The sequence below is a fragment of the Drosophila pseudoobscura genome, chromosome 4 (assembly GCF_009870125.1).
Source record: "Drosophila pseudoobscura strain MV-25-SWS-2005 chromosome 4, UCI_Dpse_MV25, whole genome shotgun sequence".
NCBI classification, from domain to species: domain Eukaryota; kingdom Metazoa; phylum Arthropoda; class Insecta; order Diptera; family Drosophilidae; genus Drosophila; species Drosophila pseudoobscura.
The window spans coordinates 5,704,797-5,726,383 of record NC_046681.1 but is presented as its reverse complement, the minus strand read 5'-3'; the positions used below and the strand labels follow the sequence as shown (position 1 = coordinate 5,726,383).

Sequence of the window (21,587 nt, the reverse complement as noted above, 5' to 3'; positions counted from 1 at the left end):
CAAAACTAAAGTACAATGCTCAGAAAAACCAGCTGTAATAAATACAATACATACATATATCGAATATATCGAAAGTTATATCAAATATACATAAATAAAACTCGGTGTTTCAGTGCGGAATGTTCTTCGAAAAATAACCAAAATGTACCTACAATACAATAAAAAACACAAACAACCTGCACAATTGTTGCCGTTGTCGTCCCTCTCCACCTTTCAGCAGAGCTAAACAAAAACTGTTTCAAAAACGTTTCTTAAACATCATATGTTGGATAAATACGTAATGTCAATGTTAAAGGTCAATGTTGTAAGAATAGATAATCATAATCTTAATAATTGTGTCAATTTTTAAAATTTTGTTTTTGATTTTCCGAAGAGTTTGATACAGCGAAAATATTTGCCATACTCGAGGATAAAGCGTGCGATTCTAAATGTAACATTAAGAACATGTATTAAATAAATAAAGTAAACATTTTTTAGTCTAAGGAAACTAATAGTTGTAAGAATATTTGTTCTACATAAATATTATATATCCAAATGCCAAAAATGAAAGTTGAAAGAAGTGGAAGACCTTCAAAGAGACGCTGAGCGTAGAAATATATTTTCCTTTGAATATAGAAAGCGTAAATGCATGAATTGCGAAAGATACACTTGAAATAGATGTCTATATCACTATTCTAGGAGGAGAACTATGATGTTCAGCAAGCAAATCTCTGTATAAATATAAATATAGGAGAAGGGAGAAATATTAATTGTATAGATTATTTCTAATGTATGCCTGAGGGAAGCAGAAGCTGAACGAGAAATGTGAGTATGAATCAATAAATCACCAGTAAGCGGGAGAATAATGAATTCCTAAATCTCCCAATCATTATATTTTGTATAAAAAGAATTGAAACAGAAAAAGAAATGTGACTCCTTCTTAAATGATATCTGTATCATTTTAAGATCATTTGAGTTCGGATCTACCCCAAAAATTGCTGAATACAAACTCGTTAAGCTAAACAGAGATAGTGAGAGAGAGAGAGAGAGAGAGAGACGTTCCACCTTCCCCTCGAGATTCAACCGATTCTGTACAAAAACGCAGTAGCAAAACGCGGGCAAATAAATAGACAGACATACATACAGTACTCATATTCCTAAGTATATAGTGAGTAAGACATGCAATTTATAAACCTAATTGATATTTGGATGTATGTATCTTAGCGATAATCGTGTGTGTATATTATTACCCGTACTGTGTGCGCGGTGGGATACAGCATCTTTTTTTCGAGCTAGCTTCAATTTGCGGATCATTTATGGCCATTACTTTGCTCATGTCTACAGAAAATTTGAATGTTATAGTCGACACATACTATTTTCTACTTATGGCTTAATAAAAACAAAACTACAAACACACACTGCAAATGCAAAGGTACATTTTGGGCTTGGGGTTTGAGGCTGAGGTTCGATCTGTGGATTCAGTCTCCGTTGAGCAGCGATTGCGGAAACATGTCAAGATCAGAGCGGAGTCTGCTACTCCTTATCAGCATCGCTTGCTGTGCTTTGGGGCTTATCTGCTTGGTGAGTGACTGACTGGTCACCGTTTGATTAGATAAGAATTCTGTACTGTATTGATTGTTCGATTACTCGATTATCAGGCAACGGCGGATAGTTCCAGGGGCTACAATCCCCTTGCACGTCCCGTGGCAGAGGCTATCGAGCGGCTGTACAATCAGGTACTGCATTCCACCATCGAGGATGCACGCCAGCGACTGCCACACCTCAATGACAGCGAAGCCATCGATAAGCAGTACTTTGACGATCTGGATAGCACTTTGGGGAACGAGGACTACTACAGCACGGCGTACTACATCTTTGCGTGGATAAACAGCCAGTTGATGGCCCAACAGCGGCCCGACAAGCTGCTCCTGGAAGTCCTTCCCGGCGAGAAGGCGGCCATACGGAACTTCTTCCACAAGGTGCGACCACCGTTGGAAAAGTATCTGCAACGCAGCCATCAATCGAGGCCCGAGCTAATAGCCAATGTCACCCGGTGGGCTGGCCAACAGCAGGACAGTGTGGTGATGTCCTACATTGAGTTCCCTCGCAGTCTGCAGGCCCAGATACCAGAACTCCAGCTGATGGACTACACGAAACTGGCCAAGGCTCTCATCGAGGGTGTGGCCACGGGCATATGGGGGTCGCTTTAGAGATACGAAAAAGAAGTTTAAATTGTTTAAAGCAGTCTCGCTTTGGCTTTGAAAACAACTTTTCCTATTTTTCAAGGGCAATTTTAGTTTAATTAAAAATAGTTTTGATGAGCATTTGGATCTCTCTTTAGTGGGTTTTGGAATGGGCAATCGATTGAAATATATTCTCTAAGTTCTTCCCATTTGTGGGTAAATCCTACCTTAAATTAGTGATTATTGATCCACCAACTTGAAGATCTGGCCATTGATCAGCCGCAAGGTCTCGTCGTATTGCCTGAGAACCAATTTTACCTTCTGAATAGTGCTCTCCAGAGTCCAGGCCTCTTCGCTGCTCATCCTGCCCACGTAGCTCACCTCCAAGGCCTCCAATTGAGCCCTTAGCTCCGTATAGCCATGCCTTAGAGATCGAAACCTCCTATGGACACGTCTCTGCTGGCATTGACTCCCCGGCTGGCGGCACTGCTGCACAAACTGAAAGATCTCGAGTCCCAAGTGCTCCAGGGACAGCAGCCACTGACTGATGTCTTCATTAAACTGATTTTCACTTTGAAATGTTCTGGGTGTAGATGCTGCCACTGGCTGTTGCCGCTCATCATCCTGCTGTCTCATTAGCTTGCGTAATTCTCTCAGACTGTCGCCTCGCGATGGGAAGGCAGCTGTAAACTGAAGTCATTGTTAGAATAGGTTTAATAAACGGTTTTTGGCGACAATACCTACCTGTAATGGAAGTACAATGACGAGTATTCCAACGGGCAGCAGCATTTTCTCGGAATTCTGATTTCTGTTGAAGAGAAATGAACGTTCTTATCACGACAGGCAATGTCTGAGGACTGATGATTATAGACTATTGCTACGTACAGACTGCTGATGCCGTTGGTTCCACGATGATTATCGGGGCGGTAGTGTGTTTTTTTGTTCATCTTTTAAATAGACGATTGCATCACAGATCGAGTGGGGCTTATAAAAGGCGCCTCCCACGCAATGGAGTTGTTCATAGCATTGGAGCCATACTCAAGCGTCAGTCATCAGAATGTGGCGCCCCATCATAGTCCTGGCAGCATTGCAATTTGCGGTAAGAATGTCACCATTTCTTTCTCTGTATTCCTCTTGGTGTAGTGTCTAATCTTGCATGCCTCCTTCAGAGCGGGGCTCCCATTACGAGCAGCACTCAGCTGGCGTACTATATGACCAACGAGATCGTCTCTATGGTAGAGACTTCGTTCCTGGAGACCGCAAGACTGCTCCAGCGAGTGATCGACGATGCAGAGCTCTTTATGCCACCGAACACTCAGAGTCTGATCTTGGACGCCTTTGGGGAGTTTGTGGATCTCGTAAAGGAGATCGACATGGATGACTCGGTGCAACTGGAGCTTTTGGCCACCGATCTCGACTATCTCTCGGATATCTTCGAGCTGAAGGACTCTGCGGAGCTGGATTCGGAGGCGGATCGAATGGTCATGCGACTGCTCCAAGAGCATGGCATCGATGATTTCGAGAGCTCTCTGCTCAAGCGATTCGACACTGCACTTAAGAGAATCGAAGAGCAGGTAGAGTCCTACATCAGTGGAATGTCCCCGAGCAAACTCCAGAGGAGAACAGAATTTCTCGATTGGTTCGATAAATTCAAAAACGAAAAGGATACGATTGATAAGCTATCGATGCTGTTCGATAGTGATTATCTATTTTAGTTAATGTTATATAGCGGTAGAAACAAACGAAACACATAATTCTTTTCAAATTTGTATATACCTACAAAATACATGGCACGATCTGTAAGCAGAATAAGTTTTAATATCTGTTTGTGTTATCTTTAAGAATTAATGGAATAAATTAATGCAGAATGTATTTCAATATATGCTCTGATTGCAGAAAGTACTTTTTGGTTGTCTTGTAAGAATCCCTATTATGTTTTGCACTGATGCTGAACATGGGTACGATTTCTAACAATATAGATTTTCATAAGAAAAGGCCGTTTAAAAGACTACTTGAGGTGTAAGCAAAGATTGTGATCACAGAAAGAGCGATCACATTAAAATAAATACCTGCAGATACCCAAAAGAGCGCCCTACCTCTACGATAAGAGACAAAAATGTTAGTTTATAAGGAGATATGCATATTTTATTCACAGAACTCCTAGCTGAATACGTCCTTGGTGATGAAAATAGCTCGAGGAAACTAATGATCGCCTTACAACCGGTCATAATAGTACGTCCTACGTGGTCTGTCAGGCAATACCAGATATGCCCACTTATCGAAGAAGAGAATCAATGTGGGATTTGGTGGGAAGCCACAGCGAGCAACAGAGTCTGTAAAGATAACAGAGCAAGTAATAGAGAGAGAGAGACTAGAAGCGGCCGTCGAACAAATAGAGGAGAGAAAACACAGCCTCAACGATCGACACCATTTTACTCGGTGCCAAAGTCTCACTCAGCCACACGCAAATTACGAGCGCAAATATTGGTATTAATCTAAATATACTTAAAGCACAGCGACCATTATAATCATACCTAATCTTAAATAATATTCATAAATAAAGACTAATTATAATAAAAGCTGGCGTCCTGGACTAAAGTATAACTACGCAAAATCCGGGGCCACATCAATACCATCTGATCAGATGCAGATAAATATCTGCGGTATGAATGGTATTTAAAGAATATTCTTCAGTGCTATGGAATTTATTTATTGACACGCTGATGCATTCAATCGCAGAAGTTTCCAAAAACTTGATGGAAATCTGGAGACTGGACATACCTGAGAGATAACAGCTAAATGATTGAAGGGAAAACTATATTGGTTTCGTACGGAAATGCATTGAAATTACTGGCAAATTTAATTTATTTTTAAGCGGATACTCTAGAATTAAAAGTGACTCATGGACGAAGAACCAAATCGTGGCGTCCGTGAGTCGAACACATTGTGCTCGACCTGTGGCGGTCCATTGCCATCGGAGGTGTAGCTATAGTGCTCGGAGCGTTGAAAATTGCTTGACGAACTACCAATGGGGCCGCTGCCAGAAAAGAAGGGCGTCATGGAACTAACACCCGAGGGATAAGGTATCTGGAAAAGTTGAAATAGTTTATATAGTAAAGCTATAGAAAGCTAAAAATCGCATTAAAATACATACAGAATTGGGACTACCGCCGTAGCCGCCAGAAAATACGGGATTCCTGGAAGTTCCAGATGGATAAGGTACCCCGAAACGTGGATCAAGTCCCGAGCTATGAAATGTGCCACTTAATGGGGGAAAGGTGTTGGGATTGTTGGGGAAAGAACTCGTCGGAAAGTTATTCCCGTTGAAGCTGGGGCTGGGGTTGGGTCGAATATTATTGGGAGGAAACATCACGTTTCTTCCATTGAAAACAGGTGGCTGCAAGGAAAATTTTAAGAATTAGAGAGCAAAAGTAGAGTGGAATAGTTTCAAAAAATATACCGGTGGAAAATTACTGGAAAAGAAAGAGTTATGTGGATAGTTGGGCCAAGGGGGATTACTTTCAGATTCTTCGGATTCTGAGACAGCGGCAACTTCGCCTTCGGTTTTCTGAGAAAGGCAAATAAGTGGATTTAAGAAAGGGCTATGCCTCGAAAGATTTGTTTCCTCTTACCTCAAGGAACTCCACGCCATCTGTGGGCTCTAGTATGACAGTACCATTCTGTCCTTCATTGGGGATCGACTTTTTACCGCCTCCGTTTCCAACTGGCTTGAACAGATCTGTTGGTAGATTTCTTGTATCGCGTATAACCCGTAGCTTCTGCTGAGGCAAAGTGTGGCAAAGCTAAATGATGAAAAGGTTAAGTAGAGAACTTTTGGTATTCCATTTTGATTGTGCACTCACCCCATGGCCAATGACTAGCAGCAGCACGCAAGGGAGCAACATTTCCGAGAGCTGCACGTCTCTTTCCGGCGATAGTCGATGGAACTGTGAGTGCCCGATGCGGAATGCAATGGCAATTAAGTCTGACGACGATGCCCCTCCACAACCCGTTTGACTGGAAAACCGCAAGGTGAGAGAACCAACGCCTCGGGGTTATCAGAACGGGGAAAAGCCATAGACGATCGACCGAACGACAGGGAAATCAATAAATTCAATACTTATAGAGCGTACAAAATACGTAATTACGAGTATATATATTTAAGATCTGAGTGTTTAAATTTGTACAGCCAAGAGATGGGCAGGAGGTGCTTTGCGGTGCTTTAGTAGCGTCCGTATCCGCCGTAGGGGGAGCCATAGCCACGGCCCGGACTGGAGTAAACCACGGGACGACGTGGCACGATGTAAAGCTGTGGATAGCCATACCCCGGGGGCCTAAGTGCCACATCCTCTACCTCATCGGACTTCTCGTTTCCCTTGCCCTTTTCCATCGGCTCTTCATCGGAGGAGTCATCCTTGCCTTCCTTGGGATGGTGTTCGTGACGGAATCCATAGCCCGGAGCGGGTCCGAATCCCGGGAAGCTCGGATAAGGTCCAGGGCGATGGAAAGTTGGGGCTGGAAAGGGGGAGTACGGTGGCCGGAAGGGCGGATACGATGGATAAGAAGGATAGGCAGTTGGCTCTGGTGATTCATTGCTGGTTTCTTTGGTTTCCTTGGGAGCAGGAGACGACTCCTCCGAGCCGGGCACTGGCTTTGGTCCGAACACCAGCCCAGGATACGGATGGGGGGGATACGGATGCGAGTGGGGATGAGGATAAGGGAACGGATGAGGAAGAGGGTACGGCTGTGGATGCGGATGGGAGTCATGTTTCTTCGGCTTGGGCGTTGTTGTTGTCGTTGTTGTTATAGGAGTGGTTGTCTCTGGCTCTGGTTCGGGCGTCGTTGTGGATACCGGAACTGCAGAGCCATCATTCTGTTGGCCGATTCCATCGTCTATTTGCTGCAGTCCCTCCTCCGGAGCGGCAGTGCCATCGTTCTCCGGCACAAGCTGCGGCTGCACTGTGGTCGTTTCGGGCACCGGGGTAGGAGTCTCCACCTTTGGCCCGTGATGTGGAACCTTGTGGTGGGGGTCGTACTGGTGGGGGGAAGGATGAACATCGTCCAATGTCTCCTCATCGCTGTAGACTGAGGCATCGACGGCCGCTTTGCCTTCGTCGAGACTCAACTGCGCACAGAGGCAGAGGGCCAGAAGCTACAAGAAGAGAGGGAAGCAGTCAGTGGAATGTTCTGGCCAGAAGTACAAGCTCAAATCGACTTACCTGGCTGAGTAGCAAGAGCTTAATGAACATCTCGGGATGGTTCTCAATCTGTACTGTTTGGTGAAATCGCCGCGGCTTGTGGCTTTTATAGCCCCAGCATCTCCCACGTTTATGGAAATTGCAGGCGAATCAATGCGAGTAGTACGAGCAGTAATCAACGCCTCACTTACTCATTCACACTCACACTCAGAATCGGATTCGAATGGAATGGAAGCGACAGACAAACAGACAGTCGAGTAGGAAAACCCGGCCACAGGCAGAAATCCATCAGGTGTTGCACGCGTCTTGTGAGCGTCTTTGGGGCGATTCCCTCGCCTGCGTTCGGCATTCGCGCCGGTCGTTAAAATGCAGAGCAGAACGAAGCTTTTAATCAATTTCAAACGGAGCGATAGGGCACCCATGAGTTTTGGTAATCAATTAAACCTGCGTCTGGACTGGCCTGCGCCCCCACCTATAAAGGTGGCTTTGCCCAGCGGCTTGCGGCTTGTTCCATCGAATGACACATATGCAACGCCTGACGTTGACATGACGATACGCAAAACGGTAAGAAGGGGGTGACCTTTTTAGGACCTGCGGACTCGTAATGGATGGTATCTTTGCAGATGGGAATACTTTTGCTGTTGCTGGTCCACTTGGCGGCGGTTACAGCACAAGAACCACAAAACGAGCCACCAAAGGAAGTTGTGCCTGCAGCAGAGGAGCCTGCGGGAGATGCAGCTGCAGCAGAAGCGCCTGCAGGAGATGCTGCTGCAGCAGAAGCGCCTGCCGGAGATGCTGCTGCAGCAGAAGCGCCTGCCGGAGATGCGGCTGCAGCAGAAGCGCCTGCGGGAGATGTGGCTGCAGCAGAGGCGCCTGCTGGAGATGCGGCTGCAGCAGAGGCGCCTGCTGGAGATGCGGCTGCAGCAGAGGCGCCTGCGGGAGATGCAGCTACAGCAGAGGCGCCTGCGGGTGATGCAGCTACAGCAGAAGCGCCTGCCGGAGATGCGCCTGCAGCAGAGGCGCCTGACGGAGATGCAGCTACAACAGAAGCGCCTGCGGGAGATGCGGCTGCAGCAGGGGCGCCTGCTGGAGATGCAGCAACAGCAGAAGCGCCTGCGGGAGATGCGGCTGCAGCAGAGGCGCCTGCTGGAGATGCGGCTGCAGCAGAGGCGCCTGCCGGAGATGCGCCTGCAGCAGAGGCGCCTGCTGGAGATGCGCCTGCAGCAGAAGCGCCTGCAGGAGGTGCAGCTGCAGCAGAGGCGCCTGCTGGAGATGAAGCTACAGCAGAGGCGCCTACCGGAGATGCAGCTACAGCAGAGGCGGCAGCGGGAGATGAATTTGAAGAAGAGGCGCCGGCGGGAGATGAATTTGAAGAAGAGGCGCCGGCGGGAGATGAATTTGAAGTAGAGGCGCCGGCGGGAGAGGGACCTTCGGCGGCAGAGGAAGAGACCGGAACAGACGATGCAACAGATGACGAGGCAGGAATGGACGAGGAGGTAGTGACGCAGTCTACGGAGTCTACGCCGCCGACCACAATCGGTGCGCACGATCCGAACACTCCAGGGACGAATCCCAGTCCACCCACTGTACCCCCCACCACCACTGGCTTAATGGATCTGATGACCTACTTACCGGAGTATAATAATGGCGGGGATCCGTATGTGAGTCCGGGGCCCTCCCACAAGCCCGGCTCCCGTCACGTGAAGGCGCACGATGGCTTCGACAGCTTGAAAACGGAAAAGTACTGGTCGCACTGGAACGATCGCTTCACCACAGACAACGATATTCTTCAGTGAACGGACACCCGGAATGCGGCGGCGAGAAGTTTAAAGGTTACTCAGCGCTCGGGTGCGGTGGCATGACAAATTAAATTAGACAGACTCGTATCGTATCCGAAATGAAGTGAACTGTGGTTGTTTTTCACTCGTAGACAACTGTCGTTGGGAACAGCATACGATTTCATTTGTTTATGTGTTTATTTGTTGGGTAAGAGAGGAAGGATATACTTGGCCACGAGGAAAAGAATTAGCCAATGATAGAGAAGGTCCGCGGGTATCTGTATAATTATAAGAAATGTAATCCATTGATATTCAACATCGGCGTGGAATAAGCCACAAGCTAAGTAACCATTCTGCATCAGTGATCGAATCAGAAACACCTGGGGGTGTGTTGGTGGGGTAGCGGCATGACAAATTAAATTGATTGGAAACGTAGACGAAATAAATGTGAAATACGGTTCAATTGTCACTCGAAAACGGTTGTTATTGGGAACATCATGCGTTTGTGCCTATTTTATTTGGTACGCCACCCTCTTACTGCCTTGGAAAATCCCAAGGTTTCTAAAAAACCCTCCAATTCCCATATAGATTACGTTCTTCCTGTTCCTGGGCGTACAGGCAGACAAAGGTGCCAACAAAAGGACTGGCGAAAAAGGAGGCGATAAAGGAGGCGGATCAGGGAAGTTTAGCTCCAACTTGGCCGATGCTGACAGCGACAAAATGGCTAAAGAACGGAAAGAAGGAATAGCGAAATTGTGGAAAAGGTGGCACTACCAAATGGAAAAGCACGGATATACTCTTCCTTTTAGTAAAATCAATAAAGATAGTACTGCTGCTTCTGGGGCTGTTACTCCTGCTGCTGCTGATACTACTACTGCTGCTGCATAATAGTTAGAGAAGGTCCGATCTGCATGCTATCTGTAGATCAAGATCATTTACTATCCAATAAATGCATTGAAAGCGCCTTTGAATACAATGGGAAGCAGAAACCTTGCTCATCTGTCTGCCTATGATTAATTAATAGTTTAATTTGCCCTTTCCGATTGCTTAATAGGTGCTTGTCTTGAATACATTACTACCACAGCTAGTAAAAGTAGTAGCATATTCTAAAACCATTTCCCTCTACCGGAATCCGGTGGATCGCTATTTGAAAGTCTAGCTAGAGAGAGCTCCCCGAAGGAGAGCAACTTGTAAGCAATATATTATTTAAATTAGTTGAATTTGTTCCGCAACGAATGGACAAATGCATGGGTATTCCCACACTAATGCCAAATGTTACGCCCCAATGCCAAATGTGTGGAAGATCGGGTGCAGTGATGACTAAGACTGTTTGGGACCATCATGCGGTTGTGTTTCTTTTGTTGGGTAAGCGTCCTGGTTTCTACAGAATTGTAGAACTCCTAAGAAGCCTCCAATTCCACCAACAGATTGCTCTGTTATTGGGCCTACAGACGGCCCTGGCAAAGGTGCGCCACGTACGCGCCCACGATGGCTTCCACAATATCAAAAGAGAGGCGGCCTGGAGTCATTTGAAGCCACGTATGAGGGCTCATCAAGAAAATAATCGCCCCAATAGTCAAGGATAGTTAGAGAAGGTTGGATCTACAATCGATCTATAGAATAAGATCATTTGCTATCTATCCAATAAATAAATTTTTGCGACCCTTGAAAATAATGGACACTTGGAGAGCGGAAAGCTTGCCTACTTTCAGATTGCTTAATACTCTAGATACTTCTTCCTAGAATTTAGTAGATTACAAGTATACTCGAGTGGTGGTAGTAGATTTCATACCACCATGTCGCTAACCTAAGGTCTTAGACTATTAGGAAATATAATCAAATTAGTTTCACTTATTTGATAACTAATCCAAAATGTTTCACCCCAGGAAATGTATGAAAGATCGCAACCAGTGATGGCTTACATCGGAGTGGACTAAGCCATATCATGATGTTTTTGGTCTTCCTATTCTGCATCCACATCTATGCGTGCTGTGGCGATGCCTATGCACAGGAAACCAATTATCTGATTCATTCGCCCAACGATAGACCACATCACAGGCGCAAACACAACATGCATAGACCCCCGTATAAGGGCTACGATTGGTACTCTCAGTGAGTAGTACTTTGGGCTGCATTGAAGTCGGACCTTAAAATCATTTCTGTGCCTTTCAGTTATAAAATGGATACTAGGCCCGACTTGCCCAAGACTACTCCGCCCCATGACCATACACATGGAACGACGAAGGGGCCCTTGACTGATCAGGAAAAGCTAAAGCAACTGCAAGAAATGGAGACCAAGGCCAGGCTTCTAAAGGTTCACGAGTGGAAATCGGATCTGTAAGTAAAAAATTCATTTAAATTCCCCAATAAATGTAATCATCATGCTTTTTGACTGGCAGTGAAACAGCGCCGATGCCGGGCCCAGAGAAAACTAAGGAGATTCTTTCCACGATCGATGGTATGGCAAAGAATATTCTAGAAGTGCGACAAATCCCAATCCGAAGGTCAAAACATCACCGGCGCAGGCGTCACTGATTGATCTGAAATGCAAAATGCATGCCAAATTTCAAGTTCTGTAACCCATAAATAGTTGCTTGAAAACAGAAGCTACTCGTATTTAAAATGAATAGTTTGGTCAAGGTGGTGAGTGTTTTTCTGCTCAGCTGTGGGTGTTCGCAATCCTAACTTTTGCTGACAGTTTCTTTTAGTGGTGGCCATTTCTGGGGCTTTGGCCGAAGTACTGCCCAAGGGAGACCTAAAAGTGCAGAGGCAATGGCTGCTGGACAACTATCCATCCTTGGCCGAGACTTGCAGCGACACGGACACAATGATGCTTATACACAGGGAAAGTCTGCTGCGGAGGCTCTCTGCAATATCAAAGAAATTAGCTGAAGCATGCGATAAATATAAACACATTAACTAATCCCAATTAAACGCTTAAATGCAAGCTGACAAATCGTAAAGGTGGTGCTTCATTTTAGTATTGTGCGACTGTCCACAGCTACTGAAAGATGTCTACTATATCCTGGCTGCTGTATGCCTTCATGATGCTCGGCGTTGCCTGTAAAGCTACTTCCGATGCGGATGTGTTTACCGCTGAAGAACTGGAAAAGTTCGGCCCAAAGCGTTTGGTACAGCATATAAAGGAATTTTACCCCAATATCGCGCAGCTGTGTTGGAGTGGGTTCCGGAATAAGTTAAACCCTGCAGGCGCAATTCTACCCGCACCCGCGGTGGAAGAATTCAAGGCTTATGCGAAGCAGCATCTTGTTTTGCTGCATACGATTTGCAACGATGAAACGTATGAACATTACAAGGACTGACGGGCTCCTAATCAGGACCAGCTTCTCGAATTTCAGTTTAGCCAGCAGCGGCCACAACTTTAATTGTAACTATCTTGGGTTCCACTTAATAAACATCGAAGTCTGCTTAATTACTGTCACACACAGGGGGCTATCTGGAATTGCGGACTTAGTTCTTCCACTGCTTGGTCTCGTAGTCCCACTTGGAGGTCAGACCAGTCACGGGGTTCATCTCCAGATCAATGATACGCTTCAGCTGTGCCTTCTGGTGCTCCTCGTCGAAGGTAACTGGCAGCTCGTCGTAGACTAAAAGCAAATGTTTGAATCTTTTTTATCATTTCAGGACATGCGATGGCTCACCGAACAGATTCATCAGGATGGCAATCCAGATGGCTCCGGCGCAGAAGAGCAGGCTAACGCCCAAGTGCTGCTTCCACTCGCCAGTGCCGGCTTGGACCTCAGCAATGGTCTGGCAGAAACTGGCGCGGTACAGGGCCTTGATTTCCTGGGGGCTCAGCTTCTTCCAGTCACCCTGCTCCTTGGCGCGCAGGGCGTTGATCTCGTTGTTGGGCTCGCGGAAGCGCACAGCCGGCATGGGGTAGTCCACACGGTCGGCGTAGCATGCGGTGCCGTTCCAGCCGTAGCCGACAACCTCGCGCTTGCCGATCTTGTCCAGGGTGTGGACGGAGGCAACGCTGCCGACCTGGGCGTTGCGGGGCAACTGAGCGGCCAGCTGGCGGAGCATAGCGTGGTTGATTAGTCTGAGAGCCATTCTATCGCAGTTGCTGCAATTGGAAGACAGACACAGAGAGAGTGGGTGAGTTCATGATGCATGCACCGAGGCACTAGGTTATGTAACACTTAATGTACTACGTGATATATAAATCACTGTATTTGCATAGTCGCATGACCATCAAGGCGTTCCCGCGGCACCCCAGCCTTCTGTTTAGCCACAGTTTGTGCTGTTAGTTCGGGCTTCTTCGCATAATTCTCCCATTTTTCACGCTGCGCCAGGTGTTGTGTAATCGGCCAGCATCGGCTTGACTATTTTCCGTCGCACTGGCCACAACAAGCTGTCAATGGTGTTGTTCAGCTGGAGCATGCAGCAGGCTGTGTGTTTTTCTTATTATAGTAGTTCTTGTGCTCACTGGTTTTTCACAATTTTGGATTTAAACAATTTTTTTCATTTACCTAACTACTCCTTCAAGCAGTGTGACCTTTATCGTGAAAATATACCGTCCGACGCTCTCATCTTAAAAATATACCGAAAATATACTGACGAATTCAAGTTCTATTTTACATATTCCTCGATTCTGATATTCCGTTGAATAAATCTAGCTCACTAAAACCTTTAGTTCTGCCCACATAATTTTATACCATTGATGAATAACTTTACATAAAGATTGGCTATTTATTAGTCCTTGCTTTTATTGTATTTTAGCTTAAACTTAGGCTTAGGCAAAATAATTCAACAGAAAAAAGAAAAACAGTCGCAATGTTGCTGGTATTTGAAGGCATGATGCGAGAATATGCCTTTGTATACCATATTTCGTTAATCTAATATGAAGATTTTCGAACTGTTTTTAAACCATAATTAATAAAGAAATTTTTCCGAATTTATATGTTTTAGACATATGCATGCATATGATTAGTATCTTGTAACCTACGGAGCCTGGGATGACAAACATTTTCTCAATTCTACTATATAATTTTCTCTAGAGTATGAAAAATAGTGTTGTCGGGACTCATTGTTGTCAGCCGGGTAAAATAGATCCTTACCCGATTCAAATAAGTACAGAAATATACGGTCTCATTTTCAAAATATACTGTAAATATACTAACGAATTCAAGTTATATTTTACATACATCTGGATTTTGATATTCCGTTGAATAATTCTGGCTAACTAAAACCTTTAGTTCTGCCCACATAATTTTAACCAATTCAATTCATGAACCTATTTTCTAATTGACTTGCTTTTTTTAAAAACTTGCTGTTATTGGATCTTGTCTATCGATACTATCGACTGGATACGAGACTAGTGCTGTAAAGCATTTTAATTGTGCGCGATATTTGAAACCAGTTCCAATCAGTGTTACCTCACCAGCTCTTTTCCGTAAAGTTTAGCTATTTTGTATTATTTATTATGGTATATTGTATATATTATTATTGTTGTTTAGAGGTTATATTATTATAGTTTAAGTTGACTGAATCTTTTAATTAGCTTCTGGAAAACACCTTTTAATAGACTCTACTCATGGCCTCAGCTATTGGGTACACTAAACTGTCGACTTTGTGTGCATATTTATGAACTGATCTTGCGAGAAGTTTATAGTACAAACAACAACAGAAAAGTTACTACATATATCAAATTGTATATTCACTTTAAATCGTATCCTTCATAAAACGTAGCTATTTATGTTCCTTATTTTGCAGTTAGGATGAATGCTTTGGATTGAACACCATCTCCGGCAGCGTCCTCTCGCACAGTTCCATCTGAATGCTCTTCAGGATATGAAGGAGTGTTATTTTAATCTCCAATGCTCCAGGGCCAATGCAGCCACTAGGATCAGCATCAAAGGAAAAATACGTTATTGGATGGTGCTGCTGACGTTACCTCGGCGAGAAGCGTTCCGGATCGAATTGGTTCGGACTTGACCTTTTGCAGGAAATGTGTCTTTTAAAGAGACATACATACTCTATATGATCGTACCACGGGATCCCGATGGAGTCCTAGCACTGAGATATACATGGGACAACCTGCAAGTAATTTAAAAGCTCTAGCACAGTTCCAAGAAGACAGATCATAGTACTTTTTACATTACAGGAGCAATCCAGGAATGCAGTGGGATGATACAGCCCCAAAACTTCATCTACCCCTTGTCGAAGGTAGGATAAACCATTCCCCGAATCGAACCACAGAGGCTGATGCCGGTAGGTCCTAAGAACTCAGTCGTGTCTGAATTGCTGGCGCCTTGGCTGTCGCCATAATTTCTAGACATTCCCCACAGAGGGTGTGACCCGAATAAAGAGCCGCTGCGACAGCCAAATGATCCCAATGATGAGGAGACCACCTCCTTACCAGAAATTAATCCTATAGCACCATCAGTCGTTGCAATCCACACAACTCTGAGTGTGATGATCACGTCGACACGGGGAAAGTCTGAACACAACTGTAGTCTTTTCCACCTTTTAAAGTGAATTATGCTTAATTTTAGCTTAACAAGTAGATTGATTACGTAACGCGAACAGAAGCTTGAACAGGACTGCCTGCACTTATATTAACTCCAGCTGCTTTGATTGTTTTCCAACTATTGGACAACCTAATGGCAGTTTTAACTACATATATAATTAAATTAAAATAATATACAGAAATGCTTAATACTTCTTATTAATCTCGCGATTACGAGAAGGCATGGCCCCCCTATATCTTACAAGAAATGGCGGAGCTATAGCGATTTATAACGGTGGAAAGGCAATATCCTTATTGTCCTTAATGCCAAACGTTTGGGGGGTATTCTCGCGATCACGAGCAGATGTGGGGCGCCCAGGTCATTTAAGAAATGGCGGAGAAAAGTAAGTATGTAAGACTGGGGAAAATATCCTGATCTTTGATAGAGACACCATCGAATCCAAGACTTTTTTCTGATCTGAAATAGCGGAGAAAACTAAATAAGAAAGGCTGAAAAAAAATCCTTGATAAGGTTTCACTACAAAATTATAATAATATATTATAATAATAATATACTGGGAAAATCCCAGTATACGTATGTATACTGGGATTTTCCTGATCTCAGAAAGCCGTCGCACTATATCGGCTCACAAGAACGAAGAAAGCAAGATAACTAATACTGGAGAAAAATGTCCTTGTTCCTTGGTCCATCAGAGAAAGGATTTTCCAACGATTATAAGAAGCCGTCGCCCTGATCGGACTAAAAAGAACCGAGAAATTTAAATATGTATGGCCAAGGAGCATCCAAGGATCAACAACATTTTTCATGTCGCACAACCCGATCGGGCCAAAAAGAACAGAGAAAACAAGATATATGTGACTGGAGAAAATATCCTTGATCCTTGGTCCTTAATAAGTACTCCACCAGATGAAGGATTTTCTTCCGATTACAGGAAGCCGTCGCAGGCCCTGATCGGGCAAGAAATGGCGGAGTTACCTATAAAAAGCAAATTACAAAAACAACCTCCTGTTCCTACAACAACCACCCTCATTTTGGTGGCGATCGAAAACGAAAATTTTCGATTTTCAGATCTGGGCTATCAGGCGAACAGAAATCAGGAGAAAGCAGCTGAATCAAATGCAAAATGTTGCATTGCATACTTTTGGGGGATCACAAAAACCAGCGATCTTCTGCTGATTTCTGTTCGCCTGGTATCCAAGATTTTAAATTGCTCGTTTTCTGCCATTAGAGCAGTTCCAAGCTGAGAAGTGAGAAGTTGTACAACAAAAAAAATTTGTTGTAGAGAAATTGACAACAACAACAACAACATTTGGGACAACGACAACTTAAATTTTCGGATGCTCAAAAGGCAGAAAACGAGAAATTTCTGATCTGGGATATCAGGCGAACAAAAATCAGCAGAAGGTCGCCTTTTTTTTTATTGTACAGTGGCGCTCCTATCGGCAATTTCTTGAACTACATTCTCAATTATAAGAAAATACAAGCCAGTTGTATGTACTGCGCTATTTTTGGGTCGATCTGGACGTGCAAAAAAAAAAATCCTTGATCTGATGGAGTACTTATTAAGGACCAAGGATCAAGGATATTTTCTCCAGTCACATATATCTGGTTTTCTCTGTTATTTGTGGCCCGATCGAGTCGAGCGTCAGCATTTTGTGATTGGAAAATTTTTGTTGATCCTTGGATAAGGACTCCAGCATCTTCAGCCTTACATGTTTAGATTTCTCGGTTACTTGTAGTCCGATCGGGGCATGTGACGGCTTCCTGTAATCGGAAGAAAATCCTCTACCTGATAGAGTCCTTATCGATTTGAGGACAAAGTATATTTTCCACTATATATTTCGACTAATCCATACTTATACTTATCCCCGATCGTTTGGGAGCAAATACAATAAGGATATTGCCGTTTTCCCGTCATAGATCCCAAGCAAAGACAATTTGGTTTATATTATATTATATTTTATTTTGATTTGATGTCATATCTCATAAATGCACACATTTAAATTAGACAGAGACACATTAATTGTTGTATTGTATCGTATAGTTTTACTGTTAGCATGGATAGTACTTTGGGGGTTTTCTCTTCTGTTTTGGGGACTTGTGGTTCGGTTTTTCATTTAGCTATTTGTCCAGGGATCAGGGGGACTTTTACGTATTTATGTTCGCATATTTCCTGTTTTTAAGCGCGACTTGGCATAATAAATATTTAAATGGTATTTTGCTGCATTGGGTTTTATGTTTTTTTTTTATAAATATGCAATATGTTTGTAACAATATTTAGTGATAATTACGCAAATAATTAAACTAAAGTAAAAGCTTTTTCCTTCAAATGTACACACATCTTGTAAATTGGTAGTAGCAAAAACTTATAGCTACATTTACAATAGGTTTAAATATTAGTTTACGATTATTCTCATACGATCTGCCGGGGCTTGGGCTTGCGTTAGGGTATAAAAAGTCAATACCGCCGTACAGTTGTGTCACTTAAGACTAGGGGATTTTGGTTTTTCTATGTACAAAAACGATGTATTTCTCAATTTTCTAACATTTAATGTTAGTTAAGGTTCTCTTCTCTCATTTTAGGGGGATGCCTCGAACATCGAAGCGCAGCTGTGGGCCAAACTACTAGAGTTGAATGTGGTTATAAATGGTTCTGGGAGTGGTGTTGGAGGTGGACAATTTGCATTTTTAACAAGTGCGCTAAAAAGTACAATTAACTCTAGATATGGGAATGGATCATGAGAATACCGAGAAGTTATAGAATAGAGTTGGTGCAAATGGAAACCTCTTGGAACTGCTTAAGAACTCGGCTGCGAAAGTAGTGCAAGAAATCTCATTTGTGCGGATTTGGGTGATGGATAGTGCAGCGGGCCCACAGCGGATGTGTTCGGGTCTGGTTGGGGTCCTTTTAAATTTTGGCATGTACGAAGTGGATTCAACTGCGGAGGTTTACTCGGCGCCCGCAGAGCTGTCCGGCGTCACGTTGGAGTCCAGACTGGCGCAGTCCGACTCCTGATCCTGCGCCTCCGAGTAGTTGGCAGCCTCCTGCAGGCGCATCAGCATATTGAGCTGTGGAGAACAGTCCAAGATTAGTATTTGAAGCGTACGATATTACAAGGCAAAACCCACCAGAGGATCCTGGTTCTCCCCGTTTGTCAATGCGACGCCTTCTAGGCCCACATCCTCGGCATTGATCTGTCGCAGCGGTGGCACTGAGTCGGGTCCATAGGGCCAGGGATACGAGTTGCGTATGAAGACAGAAGGATCGTTCCAGGCTCCGCCCCGGCGGCCATAGAGCTGCACTCCCTCGCGCACAGCCTCAACCAGATAGGGGGACAGATGATAGTTCCAAATGTCGGTGAACCACACCTGCGAGTCCTTCAAGTCCAGCGGGCAGGAGAGGAACAGACGCGGGCCAATGGTCACGTCACTGGAGCTGTGGACTTCCAGGAAACGATTGATGTGCTGCCAGACGGAGGGCAGCCAGGCCAAGACCGACGCCAGCTCTGGCTGGGCATGCTGCGTCTGCAGCTCCAGCTGGAACAGTCGCCGCCGCAGGAAGCGTCCCAGGAAGCCCTTGACGGGCTCCATATGATTGGCCGTAAGGACCTGGAAAACGTTTTGGAGTTAGTTTCTGTTTAGGGGAGCTGCCTGGTTCGGTTATGCCGTACCCATCGGAAATTGTGGTGCAGCTGAAGATTGGTCGTGTTGCAGGTGGCCTGCGACATGGTGCCAATAATGCAGGGCAATTTGTTGGCCGGCCCGGCGCTCAGCAGGCAGGAGAAGACATCGCCCAGGGCAGAGGCATGGTGCAAGTTGTCCAGAATGATCACAGAAGGCAGCTCCGAAGCGCCATTTGCAATGGCCGCCTGCTCGGCAATGTGGCCCAGATACTGCCGCAGATCCTTCGAGGATTTGTGGTCCACGCTGCAAGAGAAGTGCTGATTAGTGCCATTCCTTCTTCCATCTATAAAATTACATATAAAATGAAGACTTACTTGAACGTGGCAATGGCCTCTGAGGGATTTCCCCGTCCCGCACGCGCCACTAGGAACTCGGCTAGGCGACGCGCCAGATAGGACTTCCCAGTGCCGCTGGGACCGCATAGGATGAGCCGCCTGTGCTCCGTGAGGAGACTGATGTAGCGGTGCACAATGCTGCGTGGAATGAGGCTGTCGAAGGCCAGACTCCCAACGCCCTGCAGGCAGATATACAGCGTCCGGACACTGCCCACAATGTAGCCGCAGGGCAGGAGCTCGGGGAAGCCCATCTCCGGCCCGCGCTTGGCCTCTCCCAGATGGTACGACGTGATGGAGTCCGTGTTCAGGCCCAGATTGGTGCCTGGATCGATGCGAGCCACATAGTCCTTAAAGGTCTTGCGCACAATGTAGTCGAGATTCTGCCAGGTCGTCTTGCCCGAGATGTAGGTGCAGGCGACGATGAACTCGTTGGAGCTGGCGGCTGCAAAGCTCACCTTGCGCTCGCCCTGCGCCTGGGGGTCGGCCTCGTGGCTGGCGATGATCGAGCCATTGGCATAGAAGCCATCCAGCTCCTGCAGCTCCTCGCAGTACTTGGCAAACGACTCCGGCTGTCCCAGGTAGCAGGCGATGGCAATCTTCTTGCCGTCGCACACGTCGGGCAGATCCTCGACGGCGCTGGGCATGTGCACGGGGCTGGCCAGCGGCGCCGTCTCCAGGGCCGGTGGTGGAGGCGTCAGATCAATGTGTGTGCTGGGACTCAGAGGCGCCACAGCGGCGGTGTTTGGTGCTGGCGGTGGTGGGGGCTCTGGCGCCGGTGCTGGGGGCATGCACTCCTCCTCCAACTCCTCGCTGAGGCGTGGTGGCAGCTCCATGGGCGGTCGCGCACTGCCGTCGGCCAGCGAGTAGCGGCGCGAGACCTCAGAGCTGCCGGCCACCGATCCGTTGGGGCTGATCGCCTGTCCGAGGCTCACCTCGGAGCCGGCCAGGGAGCGGGTGGTCACCAGTTTCTGCAGACGCTCGTTGTTCTGCTTGAGGGACATCATCTCGGACCGCATCTTGTTCATCATGTCCTTGAGGCTCTCCAGCTGCGAGGCGGAGCTCAGGGCCTCCAGCCGAATGTCGGTGAGGACGAGATCCTTCTCGCGCAGCTGCTTCTTGAGGTCCTCCACCACCTGCTGGTCCTCCTGGTCGATGGCATCGATGGGCTTGGCGTTGTCGATCAGCGTCAGGGTCTTGGCGGGACTGCCCTGCTTGCTGTTAGGCAAAGGAGGCGCCGGTTGGGTGGCCAGGGCCGCCAGACCCAGCGGCTCGCCATGACCATTCGGGAGCGGTGTCTTCCCGGAGCTGTGCTCCTGTCCGTGATGATTGTGGTGGTGGTGGTGTCCCACATGGCGACTGGTCTTCGAGATCTTGGCGTTCCGCGAGAAGGCCTTGGTGAAGCTGCTGCGCAGCCACCCCTTCTTCTTGTTGGCCTTGTTCTTGTCCTGCGCCGCCGAGCATCCCGAGCTAATGGAATTCAAGGAGCACATCGAGTCCGTGCTGTGCTGCCGCACCATTCCCAATCCGATGGGTATGCCGTTTCCGTTGCCATTGCCAGTGCCGTTGCCATTGACATTGCTGGCGGACCTGCTGCCCCCCGGTCCTGGCGGTGGCTTCTGGTCCCCGGGCTGCGACTGCAGCTGGTGATTCTGATTCTGTCCCATGCTCTGCATATGCGCGGTGGTGAGGCCCGCCTGGATGGACTGCTTCCTCAGCAGCTCGATGGTCTGCCGCATGTCCGTCAGCTCTCCGTCCTTGCGCTCCGACGTCGCCGTCAGCTGCTGCAGGCGATTGGTCATGTTGGTCAGCGACTGTTCAAACGCCGTCACCACATGGGCCTGCAACGGGAGGAGAGGAGCAGAAGTAAACGAGAGGTTAGTATAGCGGTCCTCGGTGCCTTGCTTTGGGGGCTGACGTTATAATTTTTCATCGCAAT

General features: G+C 46.4%; 11 protein-coding genes across 22 annotated transcripts in view; 6 read left to right on the top strand and 5 right to left on the bottom strand.

Moving 5' to 3' along the window:
• Nucleotides 1–1,438: 1,438 nt before the first annotated feature.
• On the top strand, nucleotides 1,439–2,303 carry Hf (Helical Factor). The gene is made up of 2 exons (XM_001356079.4): nucleotides 1,439–1,560; nucleotides 1,638–2,303. The coding sequence occupies exons 1-2, from the start codon at nucleotides 1,489–1,491 to the stop codon at nucleotides 2,187–2,189; spliced, it is 624 nt and encodes a 207-aa protein (XP_001356115.2). The 5' UTR covers nucleotides 1,439–1,488; the 3' UTR covers nucleotides 2,190–2,303.
• On the bottom strand, nucleotides 2,263–3,033 carry LOC6902618 (uncharacterized). The gene is made up of 2 exons (XM_002133108.3): nucleotides 2,907–3,033; nucleotides 2,263–2,852 (listed from the first exon to the last, which is right to left on the bottom strand). The coding sequence occupies exons 1-2, from the start codon at nucleotides 2,949–2,951 to the stop codon at nucleotides 2,403–2,405; spliced, it is 495 nt and encodes a 164-aa protein (XP_002133144.2). The 5' UTR covers nucleotides 2,952–3,033; the 3' UTR covers nucleotides 2,263–2,402.
• An 89-nt stretch (nucleotides 3,034–3,122) lies between these two features.
• OS9 (Olfactory-specific 9) lies at nucleotides 3,123–4,040 on the top strand. The gene is made up of 2 exons (XM_001356080.4): nucleotides 3,123–3,261; nucleotides 3,332–4,040. The coding sequence occupies exons 1-2, from the start codon at nucleotides 3,220–3,222 to the stop codon at nucleotides 3,875–3,877; spliced, it is 588 nt and encodes a 195-aa protein (XP_001356116.2). The 5' UTR covers nucleotides 3,123–3,219; the 3' UTR covers nucleotides 3,878–4,040.
• Nucleotides 4,041–4,982: 942 nt separating this feature from the next.
• LOC6902619 (uncharacterized) lies at nucleotides 4,983–6,160 on the bottom strand. Its single transcript, XM_002133109.3, has 5 exons — nucleotides 6,026–6,160; nucleotides 5,795–5,965; nucleotides 5,623–5,730; nucleotides 5,317–5,559; nucleotides 4,983–5,249 (listed from the first exon to the last, which is right to left on the bottom strand). The coding sequence occupies exons 1-5, from the start codon at nucleotides 6,065–6,067 to the stop codon at nucleotides 5,052–5,054; spliced, it is 762 nt and encodes a 253-aa protein (XP_002133145.2). The 5' UTR covers nucleotides 6,068–6,160; the 3' UTR covers nucleotides 4,983–5,051.
• Nucleotides 6,161–6,282: 122 nt separating this feature from the next.
• Nucleotides 6,283–7,542, bottom strand: LOC4816717 (extensin). The gene is made up of 2 exons (XM_001356081.4): nucleotides 7,382–7,542; nucleotides 6,283–7,314 (listed from the first exon to the last, which is right to left on the bottom strand). Exons 1-2 carry the CDS (start codon nucleotides 7,409–7,411, stop codon nucleotides 6,385–6,387), a joined length of 960 nt encoding a protein of 319 aa, XP_001356117.3. The 5' UTR covers nucleotides 7,412–7,542; the 3' UTR covers nucleotides 6,283–6,384.
• A 273-nt stretch (nucleotides 7,543–7,815) lies between these two features.
• LOC117183996 (trichohyalin-like) lies at nucleotides 7,816–9,008 on the top strand. The gene is made up of 3 exons (XM_033379815.1): nucleotides 7,816–7,924; nucleotides 7,984–8,739; nucleotides 8,770–9,008. Exons 2-3 carry the CDS (start codon nucleotides 8,093–8,095, stop codon nucleotides 8,858–8,860), a joined length of 738 nt encoding a protein of 245 aa, XP_033235706.1. The 5' UTR covers nucleotides 7,816–7,924; nucleotides 7,984–8,092; the 3' UTR covers nucleotides 8,861–9,008.
• Nucleotides 9,009–9,583: 575 nt separating this feature from the next.
• Nucleotides 9,584–10,127, top strand: LOC26531961 (uncharacterized). The gene is made up of 2 exons (XM_015181235.2): nucleotides 9,584–9,659; nucleotides 9,727–10,127. The coding sequence occupies exons 1-2, from the start codon at nucleotides 9,636–9,638 to the stop codon at nucleotides 10,024–10,026; spliced, it is 324 nt and encodes a 107-aa protein (XP_015036721.2). The 5' UTR covers nucleotides 9,584–9,635; the 3' UTR covers nucleotides 10,027–10,127.
• Nucleotides 10,128–10,350: 223 nt separating this feature from the next.
• On the top strand, nucleotides 10,351–10,815 carry LOC26533038 (uncharacterized). The gene is made up of 2 exons (XM_015181236.2): nucleotides 10,351–10,503; nucleotides 10,566–10,815. Exons 1-2 carry the CDS (start codon nucleotides 10,480–10,482, stop codon nucleotides 10,722–10,724), a joined length of 183 nt encoding a protein of 60 aa, XP_015036722.2. The 5' UTR covers nucleotides 10,351–10,479; the 3' UTR covers nucleotides 10,725–10,815.
• Nucleotides 10,816–11,036: 221 nt separating this feature from the next.
• Nucleotides 11,037–12,101, top strand: LOC6902622 (uncharacterized). The gene is made up of 4 exons (XM_002133112.3): nucleotides 11,037–11,250; nucleotides 11,311–11,475; nucleotides 11,538–11,781; nucleotides 11,837–12,101. Exons 1-3 carry the CDS (start codon nucleotides 11,084–11,086, stop codon nucleotides 11,671–11,673), a joined length of 468 nt encoding a protein of 155 aa, XP_002133148.3. The 5' UTR covers nucleotides 11,037–11,083; the 3' UTR covers nucleotides 11,674–11,781; nucleotides 11,837–12,101.
• Nucleotides 12,102–12,491: 390 nt separating this feature from the next.
• Nucleotides 12,492–13,767, bottom strand: COX4 (Cytochrome c oxidase subunit 4). Of its 2 annotated transcripts, none has more exons than XM_015181238.2 (3): nucleotides 13,632–13,767; nucleotides 12,801–13,225; nucleotides 12,492–12,746 (listed from the first exon to the last, which is right to left on the bottom strand). In XM_015181238.2, exons 2-3 carry the CDS (start codon nucleotides 13,210–13,212, stop codon nucleotides 12,610–12,612), a joined length of 549 nt encoding a protein of 182 aa, XP_015036724.1. In that variant the 5' UTR covers nucleotides 13,213–13,225; nucleotides 13,632–13,767; the 3' UTR covers nucleotides 12,492–12,609. The 2 variants fall into 2 exon arrangements, with proteins under 2 accessions (XP_015036724.1, XP_015036723.1); XM_015181237.2 differs by having other exon boundaries at nucleotides 12,496–12,746; nucleotides 13,589–13,645.
• A 3,946-nt stretch (nucleotides 13,768–17,713) lies between these two features.
• sick (sickie) overlaps nucleotides 17,714–21,587 on the bottom strand; it is a 207,843-nt gene continuing 203,969 nt past the window's right edge. For all 11 annotated transcript variants that reach the window (XM_033380907.1, XM_033380909.1, XM_033380904.1 and 8 more), the window contains 4 exons: nucleotides 19,631–21,489; nucleotides 19,304–19,559; nucleotides 18,762–19,241; nucleotides 17,714–18,701 (listed from right to left, as the gene is read on the bottom strand). In XM_033380907.1, coding sequence (XP_033236798.1) covers nucleotides 18,582–18,701; nucleotides 18,762–19,241; nucleotides 19,304–19,559; nucleotides 19,631–21,489 — 2,715 coding nt within the window. In that variant the 3' untranslated portion in view covers nucleotides 17,714–18,581. The remainder of the gene's footprint in view (nucleotides 18,702–18,761; nucleotides 19,242–19,303; nucleotides 19,560–19,630; nucleotides 21,490–21,587) is intronic.

Bases quoted from the DNA above. Each gene is read 5' to 3' on its own strand.
- LOC117183996 (XM_033379815.1), top strand. From the start codon at position 8,093: ATGCAGCTGCAGCAGAAGCGCCTGCAGGAGATGCTGCTGCAGCAGAAG. The intron at 8,740-8,769 runs GCGCCGGCGGGA...TTTGAAGTAGAG, and splicing joins GAGATGAATTTGAAGAAGAG to GCGCCGGCGGGAGAGGGACC.
- LOC4816717 (XM_001356081.4), bottom strand. From the start codon at position 7,411: ATGTTCATTAAGCTCTTGCTACTCAGCCAG. The intron at 7,315-7,381 runs GTAAGTCGATTT...CTCTTCTTGTAG, and splicing joins AGCTCTTGCTACTCAGCCAG to CTTCTGGCCCTCTGCCTCTG.
- OS9 (XM_001356080.4), top strand. From the start codon at position 3,220: ATGTGGCGCCCCATCATAGTCCTGGCAGCATTGCAATTTGCG. The intron at 3,262-3,331 runs GTAAGAATGTCA...TGCCTCCTTCAG, and splicing joins TGGCAGCATTGCAATTTGCG to AGCGGGGCTCCCATTACGAG.
- LOC26533038 (XM_015181236.2), top strand. From the start codon at position 10,480: ATGCGGTTGTGTTTCTTTTGTTGG. The intron at 10,504-10,565 runs GTAAGCGTCCTG...TTCCACCAACAG, and splicing joins GGTTGTGTTTCTTTTGTTGG to ATTGCTCTGTTATTGGGCCT.
- LOC6902618 (XM_002133108.3), bottom strand. From the start codon at position 2,951: ATGCTGCTGCCCGTTGGAATACTCGTCATTGTACTTCCATTACAG. The intron at 2,853-2,906 runs GTAGGTATTGTC...CAATGACTTCAG, and splicing joins TCATTGTACTTCCATTACAG to TTTACAGCTGCCTTCCCATC.
- Hf (XM_001356079.4), top strand. From the start codon at position 1,489: ATGTCAAGATCAGAGCGGAGTCTGCTACTCCTTATCAGCATCGCTTGC. The intron at 1,561-1,637 runs GTGAGTGACTGA...CTCGATTATCAG, and splicing joins CTTTGGGGCTTATCTGCTTG to GCAACGGCGGATAGTTCCAG.
- LOC6902619 (XM_002133109.3), bottom strand. From the start codon at position 6,067: ATGTTGCTCCCTTGCGTGCTGCTGCTAGTCATTGGCCATGGG. The intron at 5,731-5,794 runs GTAAGAGGAAAC...TGCCTTTCTCAG, and splicing joins ATGGCGTGGAGTTCCTTGAG to AAAACCGAAGGCGAAGTTGC. The intron at 5,560-5,622 runs GTATATTTTTTG...TTTTCCTTGCAG, and splicing joins TTTCCAGTAATTTTCCACCG to CCACCTGTTTTCAATGGAAG.
- COX4 (XM_015181238.2), bottom strand. From the start codon at position 13,212: ATGGCTCTCAGACTAATCAACCACGCTATGCTCCGCCAGCTGGCCGCT. The intron at 12,747-12,800 runs GTGAGCCATCGC...ATTTGCTTTTAG, and splicing joins CATCCTGATGAATCTGTTCG to TCTACGACGAGCTGCCAGTT.
- LOC6902622 (XM_002133112.3), top strand. From the start codon at position 11,084: ATGATGTTTTTGGTCTTCCTATTCTGCATCCACATCTATGCGTGCTGT. The intron at 11,251-11,310 runs GTGAGTAGTACT...TGTGCCTTTCAG, and splicing joins GGCTACGATTGGTACTCTCA to TTATAAAATGGATACTAGGC. The intron at 11,476-11,537 runs GTAAGTAAAAAA...TTTGACTGGCAG, and splicing joins CACGAGTGGAAATCGGATCT to TGAAACAGCGCCGATGCCGG.
- LOC26531961 (XM_015181235.2), top strand. From the start codon at position 9,636: ATGCGTTTGTGCCTATTTTATTTG. The intron at 9,660-9,726 runs GTACGCCACCCT...ATTCCCATATAG, and splicing joins GTTTGTGCCTATTTTATTTG to ATTACGTTCTTCCTGTTCCT.